The sequence below is a fragment of the Hemiscyllium ocellatum genome, chromosome 10 (assembly GCF_020745735.1).
Source record: "Hemiscyllium ocellatum isolate sHemOce1 chromosome 10, sHemOce1.pat.X.cur, whole genome shotgun sequence".
Classification (NCBI taxonomy): Eukaryota; Metazoa; Chordata; class Chondrichthyes; order Orectolobiformes; family Hemiscylliidae; genus Hemiscyllium; species Hemiscyllium ocellatum.
This window is the reverse complement of record NC_083410.1, coordinates 73,244,873-73,262,593: the sequence shown is the minus strand read 5'-3', so window position 1 is coordinate 73,262,593 and position 17,721 is coordinate 73,244,873. Positions and strand designations below refer to the sequence as shown.

The 17,721-nt window shown below is 43.6% G+C and overlaps 1 protein-coding gene across 2 annotated transcripts in view; it reads right to left on the bottom strand.

Moving 5' to 3' along the window:
* Positions 1-3,788: 3,788 nt before the first annotated feature.
* The window catches only part of LOC132819460 (dynein light chain Tctex-type 1-like), a 68,841-nt gene continuing 54,908 nt past the window's right edge, over positions 3,789-17,721 (bottom strand). The window contains exons 3-4 of one of the 2 annotated variants that reach the window (XM_060830986.1): positions 8,709-8,786; positions 3,789-4,054 (exon numbers count right to left, since the gene is read on the bottom strand). In XM_060830986.1, coding sequence (XP_060686969.1) covers positions 3,984-4,054; positions 8,709-8,786 — 149 coding nt within the window. In that variant the 3' untranslated portion in view covers positions 3,789-3,983. The remainder of the gene's footprint in view (positions 4,055-8,708; positions 8,787-17,721) is intronic. The other variant, XM_060830985.1, reaches the window with a different exon arrangement.

Here is a 17,721-nt window from a genome sequence, read left to right as displayed (position 1 = left end):
CATGAGCTCAAAGGGTGTTAGTGTAGTATCCTTTGAGGGCATGGCCATCTAGGCTATCAGAATGACTGGTCCATTTAACCCTATTCTGCCTTTTCAGCATTCTATTGATTCTCTCTACCATACTCAATCCCTGTGGGCAGTAGGGATTACTTCACTCAGTAGCAATAAGATAACATCACATCTTTTGTGTTATTCCCAAGAGCTTACATGTTTCCTTCAGGCCCTAGTCTGAGTCTGGTTGTAGGGGAACCCCCTCACCTGCGTATTATTTCAGTTGCCAATATTTTTGCGATATAGTCCTCTGTGGGGAAAGTTTCTACCCACCTGGAAAATTGGTCCACCATGACCAGACAGAATTTATTATTCTAACTTTGTAGGAGTTGTCTTATGAAGTTAATTTGAATGTGTTCCCAAGGACTCCATGGGTGAGACTGTTGGCTCATTTTAATTTTAATTCCCCTGGTTCTGGCTGTGCACATGCAGTGCACCTCTGGCAAAATTTGGTTTTGTCTCCTATTCCTTTCCACCACCAGCACAACTTCCCTATGCTTATCCCCTGGTAACAGCGTGGCTTCCCATTTGGCTTGCTGACTGTCTGCAAAACCTCTTAGTTTGCCAGCTTCCAAGAGCTGGAGTATATTATGTGTGGAGTGTAATATCACCTTCCCTCGCCCAGGTCACACGGTGGATGGCTTGAAAACATGATTGTTGTCCCATCATGACCAGACCCATTTTACCTGAGTAGTATTCCACAGGCCGGAGCTTGCCCCGTGTCTCTGTAACACGGTCTAAGATTGATTACCACTGCTTTCACTGCAAAAGAGGTGAAGGAGAGTCCTAGTGCTGATGAAGAGGTCAGTGTGTGTCTGATCTTGGCACAAGTCGTCTCCTGCTCAGGTCCCCATTCAATGACCCAACCATGACAACCTCTCCCCACCTCCTGTACCGTTTGGACAGGTCTTGCAGGGGGTCCAGCTAGTTTGCTGTAACATTTACAAAGTTCCTGCAATTGTTAAATTATCCTAAAACTTCTCTTACTCCTTTAAAAGTAATTTTACTTACAAATTTCCTTTCTGGTGGAATGCTAGTCTGCCTTGCGTTGCCACTTGCAACTGCATGGGGATTTCCCTGATTCTGTCTCGGCCCCTCTCCATGCCTGCCTCCTCCGAAGGAGCAACAGTGTTCTTTTTCCTCAGTTCCCAAACTTAATGGTGTTACATTACAATTATTGGTGAAATGCTATCTTTATTGCACACAAAACACACTCCCCATCTGTGTGTGTTCCTAGTAATAACTGCTGCTATACTCTAAATACTCCCTTGGTTATTTTCTACCTTCATAGCCCAATTGAGTACTTTCTTAATTTTTTTTAGTTTTCGAATTCTCTAACCACAGATTACTTCAGCCAGTAGCAGTAAGGTAACATCATACATGGAGTCTAACTTTCTAAAGAAAATAAAAATCCATTCCATGTAATGCAGAATGGGTTAATTAACATTGATCTATTACAGATTCAAAAAGGGGTGAGGTATAAACTCTTGCACATAATTACATCATCCATTGCTTCTCCTCCTGCAAGAAAATAAATATCACACATTAAGAAAAAAAAACACCTTTGTTAACTTTGCTTTTCCTAATTCTTCTATCAGCTTTCTCAGATTTTACCACCAGAATTTTGTTCAAAGAAAATTGCATTACCAAGATTCCAAATTTCTTATTATTTGTACTCTTTCACATCAAAGTACCTTTGCAATAAGCAAATTTTATCATCCAGAGTTAAAACTTCACTCGTGTTAAAACAGTATTTGGGGGGGATTCAAGGGGTCTGCTTTGCTGAGCTCTGCATCTCGTTCCAGGCAAAGCAGCACTCTCGCCTTCCCACGCAAGTCATTTCTATGATAATTTGATCTTTAAAGAGTTTTTGAACCTAGATATCCTACATAATTTATTTTGTAAAGTTTGTTTTTTGAAAAAAGCATGATTAAAGGTAAAGGCCCCAGCAAGTCCCAACCTGCGGGACATTCACCTGTGAAGTTGGACACCTCCACGGCCGCAGCTGTAGCTCCCTTCAGTAATCCCTCTGAGTCGTTTCCTACTAGGCCCAGGCTGTGGTGTTTGCAAAGCAGCAAGAGATGATCGAGATGTCAATCAAAGAGGAGTTCCTCACTAGACTGGACCTGATCTCGGCAATGCTCCAGAAGCATGAGGATCAGCCAGAAGGCCAAGGTTGGAGAACTAAAAATTGGAAAGGAGGACCGTGGCTTGCATTTGACCACCAAAGATGCAGCACATCATACTTGTCCCGATCAAACTCCATCTGCCATTTCTCTGCCCAACTTTTGAGCTGGATATCCTGCTGTATCCTTTGATAACCTTCCTCACTATCCACAATTCCACTAATTTTTATGTCATCTGCAAATGCACTAATCAGCTTGCAAACTTACCAATCTGTAATCAGGGATGGAGCAATTTTTAGCAATGAAGAGAGAGTGGAAAAGCTCAGGTTGTTTTCTACAGAGAAAGTAAGGACTCAAGATGCTGGAGATCAGAGTCAAAGAGTGTGGTGCTGGAAAAGCACAGCCAGTCAGGCAGTAATCAGAGGAGCAGGACAGTCGACGTTTCAGGCACAAGCCCTTCATCAGGAATGAGGCTTGTGGGCCAAGGAGGCTGCGAGATAAATGGGAGGGTGTGGGACTGGGGGGGAAGGCAGCAGGGAAAAAGCCCCAAAGCTTTTCAGCCTCTTTGGGCCAAAGCATCCGTCAGAAATTCACCTGTTCTTCCACACAAGTCATCTATTGCATCCATTGCACCCGATGTGGTCTCCTCTACATTGGGGAGACAGGACGCCAATCGTTTCAGAGAAAATCTCTGGGGCACCCGCACTAAGCAGCCCTACTGCCCTGTGGCTAAACACCTTAACTCTTCGTCCCACTCCGCTAAGGACAAGAGATCCTGGACATCCTTCATCGCCAAATCCTAACCACCTGACACCTGGAGAAAGAACGCTTCATCTTCCACCTTGGGACCTTGAACCACCCGGGATCAATGTAGATTTCACTAGGTTCCCAATTCCCCTCCCCCAACCTTATCCCAGTCTTAACCTTCCAACTCGGAACCATCCTCTTGAATAGCCCTAACTATCCATCTTCCTTCCCATCTATCTGCTCCACCCTCCTCTCTGATCTATCACTTTCACCCCCACCTTCACTTACTTATCATATTCCCAGCTACCCGCCACCAGCCCCGCCTCCTCCCAGTTATTATTTCTCAGCCCCTTTGGCCGAGAAGCTTCATTCCTGGCGAAGGGCTTTTGCCCAACTCTCCTGCTTCTCGGATGCTGCCTGACTGGCTGTGCTTTTCCAGCACCACACTCTTTGCCTCTGTTTTCTATGGAACAGAGAAAGCTGAGAGCGGCCTGATGAGATGTATAAGATTACAAGAGGCATGGACAGGGTGAATAGGAAGCTTCTCTCCTTAGTTGAAGAGTCAATCTTAAAGGTGAAAGGATGTTTAGAGGAGATTTGAGAAAATTTCATTCAGAGGGTGGTGAAAATATGGAATGAATTGTTTGGGAGGGTGATTGAGGTGGGAATCCTCATAACCTCAAAAAAGTACTTGGACAAGCACTTGAAGTGTAATAACCCATGGGCCAAGTGCTGGAAACTGGACTGATGCAAATTTAGAGTCATTTTCTTTCAGTGATTCTAGTCCAAGTATATCAAATCTTGAATAATGAAAAACAAGTGTAAATTGGACATTTCGCATTTATTTAAAAACTTCCAACAATAAAACAAATTTTTTTAGTAGTATAGTTTAAACCAATGCCACATTAAACTGCACCAAAACAAAATATTGAACTGAGATACTGCCCTGTACAGTAAAGGAACATATACTAACTGTAGTTCAGTTTGCTGAGGATATTGTGTCATAGTAGTATTTCACAGATACAAGTTTGAGGAAGAGGTCTGGTAGCATTCTTGGATTTAGATGCCTAGCCCAAAGACGCTGACTATACAAAACATCGTCTTATTCTCCCATCTCACAGTGCAGCTTCCTGAAAACAAGTGAGAGGAGGTGAAAATTCTTTTATTGAAAGGATCATACAAGTAGAAGCAATTTAAAATAGACTACAATACACTACAAATTTGACAAGAATTTTTGCTTTTCTCTAAATACACCATGCAGAAATTGCAGAAAGGAGCCTGTCTTGATTTAGCACTTGCACGTGCAATGATCTAATCACAAGGTAATCCTAGATTTGCTCTTACTCCATATTCATTGCAATTCTACAATCAAGCAACTGGCATTAAGTCAGACTCTCATCCTATAAGCACCTTGAGTAGTGAACTCTTCCAACCTACTGCAACTACATTTCATATTTTAATTATTAAATACGTTAAGGATCAGTAAACAGGATAACATATAATCATACATTGGATATACCAAAGCTATTTCGTAGTTTTCATACAAAACAGATGCATGTGTGCACTGATGCTCACAGACACCTAATAACAGAGAATCTAGCTATTTTTATTCATTGCGTGGGGATTGCTGGCAATGCCAGCATTTGCTGCCCTTTAAGTGATTGGCTCTTCAGACCATTTCTGAGGGCAGTTGAAGGTCAGCCAAAACAGGTAAGGACATAGGATTTCCTTCCCTAGAGTAGATTAGTGAACCAAATGTGTCAACAATCGACAATTAGAATAGCTTTTTTTAATTCTAGATTTTATCAAATATACATTTCACTGTGGCATACAAGGATTTGAACATAGCTGTAAAGCATTGTCAGGAATGGAGAGGAACTTGCACAGGAGAGGCAAAAAATTCATGATCTACGTGGGTATGTCTCTCTGAACTATTTTTCCCCGATGCAGACATCTAGGGTGCATGTGTGATAGTGACTTTTGAAACCAGAATGGCTTTGGCATGGATGCTCAGAGTGGCTGCGCAGCTTAGAGGGAACAGTACACAATAGGTTTCAAGGGCATCGGCAGAACTAAGAAACAGATTTTGCTAATGGACTATGAGGAGTTAGATACTATACTGAAAAGAAACACAAGACAAAATTCTTTATCTAAATGTGTGCAATATTCATAACAAGACTCATAAATTAATGGGCCAAATAGAAATGAAAGGGAATAAAATGACAACAGATGCGGTTGCATTAGTGTAAAAATGTTATCTTTTAATTTTTTCTGTGTTTTTGATTGCGTGGACTGAAATGGGAAAAAACTGATTTCAAAATACAAAGGTTGTTGAAGAAATTCAAGTTACCCGACACTCATTTAAATGTTGCTTACATAGTTGCAGGTGGGGTAGGAGGTTTGCATGTTTTAGTTACAGACCAATTGGAACTAAAGGACTGGATTTGTTCAGCAAGTAACTGATTGATCTATGGGCAAGTGACCAGTTACTGACAACAAAGGGCGGAGGTGGGTACTGCTGTAGATTAGAGTCAAGATTAGAGTGCTGCTGGAAAAGCACAGCAGATTAGGCAGCATCCGAGAAGCAGGAAAATCGAAAAGCGATGTTTCAGTCAAAAGCCCTTCATCATTGATGACAAAGGACTCCTGTCTGCCAACAATTATCTGATTGATTCCCAGGTACCAGAATAACTTGGGAATCGTGAATATCTTGGTAAAGCAAATGAGACCTTTGGAATTGAAAGAGCTATGTTTCTGCTCCATATTAAAAAGCATCACAAGCCTGAAAATAGCCAGTTTATTTTTCCTCATCCATTGCTGTAGCTGTTATTTTAATCATAAATCCTTATAAATATGAACTAATGCCTCCTATAAACAAGTGAAAGTATTTGGAGGAGGAAGATCTAGAAACAGCATTCTGATCGGCACAAGAACTATTTAGGTCAACATGGGATTTCAGGGCAGAGGGAGAAGGAAAGAAGTTAGGATTCTCCAAGAGATAAAATAGAGTAATAAAGTCTCGAGGAGATGTTTGGATAATAGAACAGAGTGCATGGAAGACAAATTTATTGAGTGTACAAAGAAAAATGGAGAAACAAGTTATGTGCAGGACACAGAACCTGTAAAAGAATATAGTTAGGTTACGTGAATAGGTAAATACTAGGCAGATGGAGTATTTGAGAAAATGAGATTGCCCACTTCTGAAAGAACAGAAAAACAAAATATTAATTCAGTGGAGAGAGACTACATAATGCTGCAAGATGAAGGATGTTTGAATAAACAAAAATGCTGTAATAGTGAATAATTAGGAAAGCAAATTATATTTTGCCCTTTATGAGAAAGGAGAGTCATTGAGTCACAGACATGTACAGCACTGAAACAGACCCTTCAGTCCAACCCATCCATGTTGACTAGATATCCCCACCCAACCTAGTCCCACCTGCCAGCACCTGGCCCATATCCCTCCAAACACTTCGTATTCATATACCCATCCAAATGCCTCTTAAATGTTGCAATTGTATCAGTCTCCACCACTTCCTCTGGCAGCTCATTCCATACACATACCACCCTCTGTGAGAAAACGTTGTCCCTTAGGTCTCTTTTATAACTTTCCCCTCTCACCCGAAACCTATGCCCTCCAGTTTGGGACTCCCCCACCCCAGGGAAGAGACTTTGTCTATTTATCCTATCTATGCCCCTCATGATTTTGTAAACCTCTATAAGGTCACCCCTCAGCCTGTGATGCTCCAGGGAAAACAGCTTCAGCCTATTCAACCTCTCCCTATACCTCAAACCTTCCAACCCTGGCAACATCCTTGCAAATCTTTTCTGAACCCTTTCAAGTTTCACAACATTTTTCCGATAGGAGAGAGACCAGAATTGCATGCAATATTCCAACAGTGGCCGACCAATATCCTGTATAACTGCAACATGACCTCCCAACCCCTGTACTCAATACTCGGACCTATAAAGGAAAGCATACCAAATGCCTTCTTCACCATCCTATCTGCCTGCGACTCTACTTTCAAGGAGCTATGAACCTGCACTCTATGTCTCTTTGTTCAGCAACACGCCCTAGGATCTTACCATTAAGTGTATAAGTCTTACTAAGATTCACCTTCCCAAAATGCAGCACCTCACATTTATCTAAATCAACCTCTATCTGCCACATCTCAACTTATTGGCCCATCTGATCAAGATCCTCTTGTAATCTGAGACAACCTTCTTCGCTGTCCACTACACCTCCAATTTTAGTGTCATTTGCAAACTTACTAACTATACCTCTTACGCTCCCATTCAAATCATTTATATAAATGATGAAAATTAGTGGACTTGGGGCACTCCACTGGTTACAGGCCTCCAGTCTGAAAAACAACCCTCCACCAGCACCTTGTCTTCTATCTTTGAGCCAGTTCTGTCTCCAAATGGTTAGTTTTCCCTATATTCCATGAGATCTAATCTTGTCAACCAGTTTCCCATGGGGAACTTTGTCGAACGCCTTACTGAAGTCCATATAGATCACGTCTACCTCTCTGCCCTCATCAATCCTCTTTGTTACTTATTTAAAAAATCTAAACAAGGAATATAAAAGTAATGTAGTCTTGCAATGGCTATTAGTGAGGAGAAAGTGAGGACTGCAGATGCTGGAAATCAGAGTCAAGAGTGTGGTGCTGGAAAAGCACAGCAGATCAGGCAGCATCCAAGGAGCATCAGGATCGATGTTTCGGGCAAAATCCCTTCAACCTGACCTGCTGTGCTTTTCCAGCACCACATTCTCGACTGCTATTAGTGAGACCACACTGAAAGCATGGAATACAGTTTTGTTCCCTTTATTTGTTCTCCAACTGCATTTTAGAGAAGATTCATTAGGTTAATTTCTGGGTCATGTTCCCCCCAATTTTTTTTTCTGCTGTGCAGACATCCAAGGGTCTGTGTGTAGCAGTAATTTCTGCATTTGAAATTGAGCCACAGTGGCTCAAAGATTAATGATAATCTGTGTGGAATTTGCAGATTCTCCCCATGTCTGCGTGGGTTTCCTCCTACAGTCGAAAGATGTGAGGGTTAATGGATCAGTAATGCTAAATTGTCCATATTGGCCAGGGATATATAGGTTAAATGGAAATGCAATGTTACAGGGGATAGGATAGGAGGGAATGAGATCCAGCTGGGATGCTTTGCAGAGGGTTGGTGTAGACACAATGGGCCTAATCTCCTGCTTCCACACTGTCTGGATTCTATGATTCTAGCATGTTGATCACCATCCACAAGACCACTGAGATGCACAGCTTAGCTGGAATGCTGTTTATTGGACAAAGGTTTTATGTGGAAAAGTTGAGGTCGGGTCAATAATAACTGTAGTTTAGAAGAATAACTTGTGATATGAATCAAACACAGAAGATTCTGAGGAGACTTGATTCAAGGTCGGTGCTGAGAGGAAGCTGCCTTCATGGGATAAACAACCATTAGCATTGTTTTATAAAAAAAGGGTCTCCCATTCCAAACAGGCACTGGCCAAATTTTCTTGAATGGTGGAGCAGGTTTGAGGGCCAAATTGTTTTCCCCTTCAATTGCTATGAACTAGATGCTGAATTTCAAATACAGTTCAATTAGCTCACTTTGTGACAAATCAATGTTGGATGCGATAAGGAATAGAAGAAATTTCATTTACACAGCATGTTGTGTTGAAACACTTCAAAGTACTATAACAAAATCATTATATTCCAAAAATGTATACTAAGTAAACAGCAGATTCTACTTATCTAGATTTACTCAGATAATACTCACCGTCAGCATTATTATCCCAGTAACAGGAACTAGCTGTGTGCAAACCAGCACCATTCTTTTGCATTATTACAGAGGTCACTGAAGGAAAATACAAATTAAGTTGGGTTAACATCCAAAATGTTAAAGACATTGTTCACATTTGGAAAAGATCTAGGACACCACAATATTTAGCAATTACTGCACTATTTTATGGTTGCAATTCAACAACTTTCCAACAGGTTCGATAAAAAAATAACAGAACAATATAATTGCAAGCAATCAAATTAAAATTGTTAAAGAAGCTGTTTTAAGTCTGTCCAAGAGAAAGGCTGCCGTAGTGAATATAGTGGATTCTTTCTTGATTATATGTTTTTGGAGATAAGACTCTTGATTAAACTTAATTTAATCTGGGGCAGTGTTTGTAGAGGAATAAGACGGTGTTATTTTCTGGATCTGTAGACTGTGAAGGAGCAAAAATGGCCTTTGATACAGTCTCAGATACAGTCACATAGATGGGTTAACTTCAGGAAGGGTGAAAGAGGTCAGCACTTAGGGCAGGAGTCTTTTGTGGATATACCCATTTCAAACAGGTATGCTGTTTTGGAAAATGTAAGGGGTGATGGATTCTCAGGGGAACGTAGCACGAACAACCAAGTTTCTGATATTGAGACTGACTCTAATGCAACGTCGGCTTCTAAGAGATCAATTGTGTTGGGGGATTCTGTAGTCAAAGGTACAGACAGAAGTTTCTGTGGCCAGCACAGAAAAAGCAGAATAGTGTGTTGTTTCCCTGGTGCCAGGATCAAGGATGTCTCAGAGAGGGTGCAGAATGTTCTCACGGGGGAGAGGGGCCAGCAGGAGGTAATTGTCCACATTGGAACCAACGACATTGGAAGGGAAAAGGTTGAGACTCTGAAGGGAGATTACAGAAAGTTAGGCAGAAATTTAAAAAGGAGGTCCTCAAGGGTAGTAATATCTGGATTACTCCGAGTGCTACGAGCTAGTGAGGGCAGGAATAGGAGGATAGAGCAGATGAGTGCATGGCTGAGGAGCTGGTGTATGGGAGAAGGATTCACATTTTTGGATCATTGGAATCTCTTTTGGGGTAAAAGTGACCTGTACAAGAAGGACAGATTGCACCTAAATTGGAAGGGGACTAATATACTAGCAGGGAAATTTGTTAGAATTGCTCGGGAGGATTTAAATAGTAAGATGGTGGGGTGGGAGCCCTGGAGATAGTGAGGAAAGGGATCGATCTGAAACGGGCACAGCTGAGAACAGAAGTGAGTCAAACAGTCAGGGCAGGCAGGGACAAGGTAGGACTAATAAATTAAACTGCATTTATTTCAATGCAAGGGGCCTAACAGGGAAGGCAGATAACTCAGGGCATGGTTAGGAACATGGGACTGGGATATCATAGCAATTACGGAAATATCGCTCAGGAATGGGTAGGACTGGCAGCTTAATGTTCCAGGATACAAGTTCTACAGGAAGGATAGAAAGGGAGGCAAGAGAGGAGGGGGAGTGGCATTTTTGATAAGGGATAGCATTACAGCTGTGCTGAGGGAGGATATTCCCGGAAATACATCCAGGGAAGTTATTTGGGTGGAACTGAGAAATAAGAAAGGGATGATCACCTTATTGGGATTGTATTATAGACCCCCCAATAGTCAGAGGGAAATTGAGAAACAAACTTGTAAGAGGACGTGGGCGGCACGGTGGCACAGTGGTTAGCACTGCTGCCTCACAGAGCCTGTAGACCCGGGTTCAATTCCCGACTCAGGCGACTGACTGTGTGGAGTTTGCACGTTCTCCCCGTGTCTGCGTGGGTTTCCTCCGGGTGCTCCGGTTTCCTCCCACAGTCCAAAGATGTGCGGGTCAGGTGAATTGGCCATGCTAAATTGCCCGCAATGTTAGGTAAGGGGTAAAAGGGGTGTATGGGTGGGTTGCGCTTCGGCGGGTCGGTGTGGACTTGTTGGGCCGAAGGGCCTGTTTCCACACTGTAAGTCTAGTCTAATCTAATCTAATCAAAGTCTAGTCTAAGTCTAGTCTAATCTAGGATTCAGCTATCTGTAAGAATAATAGGATAGTTATGGTAGGGGATTTTAACTTTCCAAACATCGACTGGGACTGCCATAGTGTTAAAGGTTTAGATGGAGTGGAATTTCTTAAGTGTGTACAAGACAATTTTCTGATTCAGTATGTGGATGTACCTACTAGAGAAGGTGCAAAACTTGACCTACTCTTGGGAAATAAGGCAGGGCAGGTGAATGAGGTGTCAGTGGGGAAGCACTTTGGGGACAGCGGCCATAATTCTATTCCTTTTAAAATAGTGATGGAAAAGGATAGCCCAGATTTAAAAGTTGAAGTCCTAAATTGGAGAAAGCCCATTTTTGACGGTATTAGGCCTGAACTTTTGAAAGCTGATTGGACGCAGATGTTCGCAGGTAAAGGGACAGCTGGAAAATGGGAAGCCTTCAGAAATGAGATAACGAGAATCCAGAGAAAGTATATTCCTGTCAGGGTGAAAGGGAAGGCTGGTAGGTATAGGGAATGCTGGATGACTAAAGATATTGAGGGTTTGGTTAAGAAAAAGAAGGAAGCGTGTGTCAGGTACAGACAGGATAGATCGAGTGAATCCTTAGAAGAGGGAAATCTGGAGGGCAAAACAGGGACATGAGATAGAATTAAGGAGAATCCAAAGGGTTTTTACAAATATATTAGGGACAAAAGGGTAACTAGGGAGAGAATAGGGCCCCTCAAAGATCAGCAAGGCGGCCTTTGTGTGGAGCCACAGAAAATGGGGGAGATATTAAATGGAAAAAGTTTTGCATCAGTATTTACTGTGGAAAAGGATATGGAAGATATAGACTGTAGGGAAATAGATGGTGATATCTTGCAAAATGTTCCGATTACAGAGGAGGAAGTGCTGCATGTCTTGAAACGGTTAAAGGTGGATAAATCCCCAGGACCTGATCAGGTGTACCCGAGAACTCTGTGGGAAGCTACAGAAGTGATTGCTGGGCCTCTTGCTGAGATATTTGTATTATCGATAGTCACAGGTGAGGTGCCGGAAGACTGGAGGTTGGCAAACGTGGTGCCACTGTTTAAGAAGGGCGGTAAAGACAAACCAGGGAACTATAGACCGGTGAGCCTGACCTTGGTGGTGGGCAAGTTGTTGGAGGAAATCCTGAGGGACAGGATGTACATGTATTTGGAAAGGCAAGGACTGATTTGGGATAGTCAACATGGCTTTGTGCGTGGGAAATCATGTCTCACAAACTTGATTGAGTTTTTTGAAGAAGTAACAAAGAAGATTGATGAGGGCAGAGCAGTAGATGTGATCTATATGGACTTCAGTAAGGCATTAGACAAGGTTCCCCATGGGAGACTGGTTAACAAGGTTAGATCTCATGGAATATAGGGAAAACTAATCATTTGGAGACAGAACTGGCTCAAAGGTAGAAGACAGAGGGTGGTGGTGCAGGGTTGTTTTTCAGGCTGGAGGCCTGTGACCAGTGGAGTGCCACAAGGATCGGTGCTGGGTCCTCTACTTTTTGTCATTTACATAAATGATTTGGATAAAAAATGAGGTCTGCAGATGCTGGAGATCACAGCTGAAAATGTGTTGCTGGTTAAAGCACAGCAGGTTAGGCAGCATCCAAGGAATAGGAAATTCGACGTTTTGGGCATAAGCCCTCCTCATCTTGGATGTGAGCATAAGAGGTATAGTTAGTAAGTTTGCAGATAACACCAAAATTGCAGGTGTAGTGAACAGTGAAGAGGGTTACCTCAGATTACAACAGGATCTGGACTAGATGGGCCAATGGGCTGAGAACTGGCAGATGGAGTTTAATTCAGATAAATGCGAGATGCTGCATTTTAGGAAAGCAAATCTTAGCAGGACTTATACACTCAATGGTAAGGTCCTAGGGTGTGTTGCTGAGCAAAGAGACATGGAGTGCAGGTTCATAGCTCCTTGAAAGTGGAGTCGCAGATAGATAGGATAGTGAAGGAGGCGTTTGTATGTTTTCCTTTATTGGTCAGAGTATTGAGTACAGGAGTTGGGAGGTCATGTTGCGGCTGTACTGGAATTTGGTTAGGCCACTGTTGGAATATTGTGTGCAATTCTGGTCTCCTTCCTATCGGAAAGATGTTGTGAAACTTGAAAGGGTTCAGAAAAGATTTACAAGGATGTTGCCAGGGTTGGGGGATCTGAGCTACAGGGAGAGGCTGAATAAGCTGAAGCTGTTTTCTCTGGAGCGTCGGAGGCTGAGGGGTGACCTTATTGGTTTACAAAATTATGAGGAGCACGGATAGGGTAAATAGACAAAGTCTGTTCCCTGGGGTCGGGGAATCTAGAACGAGACAGCATAGATTTAGGGTAAGAGGGAAAAGATATAAAAGAGACCTAAGGGGCAATTTTTTCACGCAGAGGATGGTATGTGTATGGAATGAGTTGCCAGAGAACGTGGTGGAGGCTGGTACAATTACAACATTTAAGAGGCATTTGGATGGGTATATGAATAGGAAGGGTTTGGAGGGATATGGGCCAGGTGCTGGCAGGTGGGACTAGATTGGGTTGAATATCTGGTCGGCATGGAAGAGTTGGACCGAAGGGTCTGTTTCTATGCTGTACATTTCTATGACTCTAATAGTGGATTCGATTATCCAGTTGAAGCGGGAGCAGCAGAATGGATAGGATGAACAGCAGGCTGAATCTTCTGAGAAATGGCAATTGGTTTGTCACGCCAGTATATTTTTTCTTTTACCTAAACTGCATCGAGCTATGTGCCTCTGGCCTTAATCTCATTTTCCAGCTGCTTAAAAAATGCAGGATCAGCACTAGACGGGTTGCATGGTGGCACAGTGGTTAGCAGTGCCAGAGTCCAGCTTCAATTTCTGCCTCAGGTGACTGACTGTATGGAGTTTGCACATTCTCCCTGTGTCTGTGTGGGTTTGCTCCGGTTTCCTTCCACAGTACAAAAATGTGCAGGTTAGGTGAGTTGGCCATGCTAAATTGCCCGTAGTGTTAGGTGATGGAGTAAATGTAGGGGAATGGGTCTGGGTGGGTTGCACTTCGGCAGGTCGGTGTGGACTTGTTGGGCCAAAGGGCTGTTTCCACTTTGTAAGTAATCTAATCTAATCTAAAGGCCAAACCGTGCTTTTGTTTAAAAAAAAACACAGCAACAGCCATATTCTTGGATTTAAAGGGCCAACGCCTCTTTGATAAGCTCTAAGAGAAAGTATGTAAGTTGGATGAGGGATCCAGCAAGCAGGTAAGTGGATGACAATAGGCGTTAGGGGAGGGTTTTGGTTCAGAGCATGGAGAAAGATTCATTCAAGTAGGGGGAGAGTTACAGGAAGGTCAGCATGAGCGACCTGTGGGGCAAGGGAGTCAAGTTTTAATCCCTCCGAACTTTATTAAGTAACAATTTAGGTCAGTAAACTGAAGTCTCCAATTCTAAATTAGGAGTTGGAAACTTGATTGGAGGGTTCCAGACATTAGATAACTGTCCATAGGAAATTTAAAATTCTGACAATGAGAACATGTTTCTCACATTCAAACTGCACTTCCTTTGATTGTAAATAACTCAACTTTCTCGAAGAACAACAGCCTGATTTATCAACTTATCCTTGTAACTGAAGTCTCTCAGTCCTGTGGAGGAAGAATTAAGTATACCTTTACTCGAAGAATATTGATAGATTACGTGCATAAGGAGACAAATCTTCATGACTTCAATTCACTTGGAACGGGAACCAGATTTTCAAGGTTTCAGGAAGTACATTATGGTGCATCTGGGTGGCGGATGAAGGAGTAGAAGCAACAGCAGCAACTATACAAAAAACACTTCTGTGCCAGGTGGAAGGACATATAGACATTCCCATGAAATATTTCAGATTGTGGGGCATGGGCTCCTGAGGCAGGTGCAGGAATGCAGGGCCAATGTAAAATTCCGTCTGAGCAGGGGTAGGGGCAGATGAGTTCCCACCACCTCCCTGAGAATAGATAGAACATAGAACAATACAGCACAGAACAGGCCCTTCGGCCCACGATGTTGTGCCGAACATTTGTCCTAGCTTAAGCACCTATCCATGTACCTATCCAATTGCCAGTTAAAGGACATCAATGATTCTGACTCTGCCACTCCCACAGGCAGCACATTCCATGCTCCCACCACTCTCTGGGTAAAGAACCTACCCCTGACATCCCACCCTACACCTTCCACCCTTCACCTTAAATTTATGTCCCCTTGTAACACTCTGTTGTACCTGGGGAAAAAGTCTCTGACTATCTATTCTATCTATTCCCCTGATCATCTTATAAACCTCTATCAAGTCACCCCTCATCCTTCGCCGTTCCAATGAGAATAGGCCTAGCACTCTCAACCTATCCTCGTATGACCTATTCTCCATTCCAGGCAACAGCCTGGTAAATCTCCTCTGCACCCCCTCCAAAGCTTCCACATCTTTCCTAAAGTGAGGCGACTAGAACTGCACACAGCACTCCAAATTTGGCCTTACCAAGGTCCTGTACAGCTGCAACATCACCTCACGACTCTTGAATTCAATCCCTCTGCTAATGAACGCTAATACACCATAGCTTTCTTACAAGCTCTATCCACCTGAGTGGCAACTTTCAAAGAGCTATGAACATAGACCCCAAGATCCCTCTGCTCCTCCACCTTACTAAGACCCCTACCGTTAACCATGTATTCCGCATTCTTATTTGTCCTTAAACTGTGATACAATTAAAGGGTCTGAGTATCACCATTTTCAAGCAACAGATGGCACTGGCTATGAGTGGGGCAGGGCAGCATGGTGGCTCAGTGGTTGGGGGGGGGGGGTGGTGGTGGGTGCATGGTGGCACAGTGGTTAGCACTGCTGCCTTACAGCACCAGAGACCTGGGTTCAATTCCCGTCTCAGGCAACTGTCTGTGTGGAGTTTGCACATTCTCTTAGTGTCTGCGTGGGTTTCCTCCGGGTGCTCCAGTTTCCTCCCACAGTCCAAAAATGTGCAGATTAGGTGAATTGGCCATGCTAAATTGCCCGTAGTGTTAGGTGAAGGGGTAAATATAGGGGAATGGGTCTGGATGGTTTGCTCTTCGGAGGGTCAGTGTGGACTTGTTGGGCCGAAGGGCCTGTTTCCACACTGTAAGTAATCTAATCTAATTCCAACCTCGGGTGACTGTCTATGTGGAGTTTGCACATTGTCCCGTGTCTGCTTGGGTTTCCTCTGGGTGCTCTGGTTTTTTTCCACAGTCCAAAGATGTGCAAGTTAGGTAAATTGACTAGGATAAATTGCCCATTGTATTCAGGGATGTGAGGCTAGGTGCATTGGTCAGGGAAAATGTAGAGTAATAGGGGAATGGGTCCAGGTGGAATACTCTGGAAAGTCAATGTGGATTTGCTGGGCCAAGATGGTCTGTTCCCACACTGTAGGGATTTGATCCACTACCACTCTATTTACCAATTCCTGTGGCAACATCCAGGCAGACCTCTGCCACTCAGCACATCGCTAACAATGATAGCCCTCCACTCCACTAACCACTCAAACCTGCAATGATGGAGGTGCAGATTCCTGAGGTCTTTGATGATAACCACTATTCCTGATGGTGGGAAGACTGACACAGGTTGACTAAGTACTAAACAATGAACAGATCCTGGTAAAAGACAGGGATCTAAGGTATCCCTAAAAAACCTCATGGAGCTGCCTATCATAATTGAGCACTTGGCTGAACAAACACATCACCAATGCCCACCATCTGGGAGTAGGCTCAACAAAAACATATCGCTACAGGGTCTGAAGACAAAAAAGTTGCTACCTAGGTGCAGAGGCATATCAGCAACTGAATGCTCTCCTAACGTGGAGACTCAGAACGTCTGTAACAACTCAGTGCATCATCTTGTCTCAGAAGAAATAACAAAACCGGGGCGGCATCAAAGGGCCAGACAGTACCACCACACAGAAGCTGGTTTGTGACCAGCACTCAGCCCCTGTAAGATAGTACTCACCGTAGTCCTGTCATGTGCTGTACTTAGGTAAGTGGAGACTTTGGCCTCCAGTTCCTGCCAACGGCTAACAGAGCCCCAGATCAAGGAGAAGGGTGGTGCTCCAGTTAATCCCTGCAACTCATCTGGCAAGGAATCCAACACACAAACAACCAGGAATCCAGAACATTTGGCTTAGTTTGTCCTGACAGATGTGGCTCAGTACACTTTCTGCTACTCGTAAATTCTCCCCAGGTCAGCAGAGTCAGTGAACAGGAGGAACATGTTGTCGCCTTAAGACGAAAGAATCAACTCTGTTCCCACTCTATGCAGCACCAATCCTGACAACCTTCTCCACAAGAGGCACAGGCAAGGCTCTGCGCAAAGGCAAAACAGCTAGCCAGATAAGGGGCAACTCTGATGGACACCTCTCGCAAAGCAAAGGGACTCCATCAGCAACCCATTAAGTTTTGGGCAGCACGGTGGCACAGTAGTTAGCACTGTTGCCTCACAGCACCAGAGACCTGGGTTCAATTCCTGCCTCGGGCAACTGTCTGTGTGGAGTTTGCACATTTTCCCTGTGACTGTGTGGGTTTCCTCCTGGTGTTCTGGTTCCCTCCCACAGTCCAAAGATGTGCAGGTTAGTTGAATTAGTCATGCTAAATTGCCCGTAGTGTTAGGTGAAGGGGTAAATGTAGGGGAATGGGTCTGGGTTGGTTGCTCTTCAGAGGGTCGGTGTGGACTTGTTGGACCAAAGGGCCTGTTTCCACACTGAAAGTATTCTAATCTAATCTTTAATTAGACACTCCTCAGTGGTGACAGAAGTGGTGACCAACCTGAACCCAAATGTTCGCAGAATTCAGAGTAGATACTTGTGATCCATCCCATTGAACACTTTCACCTGATCAAGGGGCAGCAGCAACCAACTTCACTAAGAAAGTGGCAGTGGTTCAATGTAGCCATTCTCCAGGAAATCACAGAACACTCTGAAGAACTCATAGTCAATCCAGCCACCCTGGGGACCTAGCCCTGAAGAGCCAGG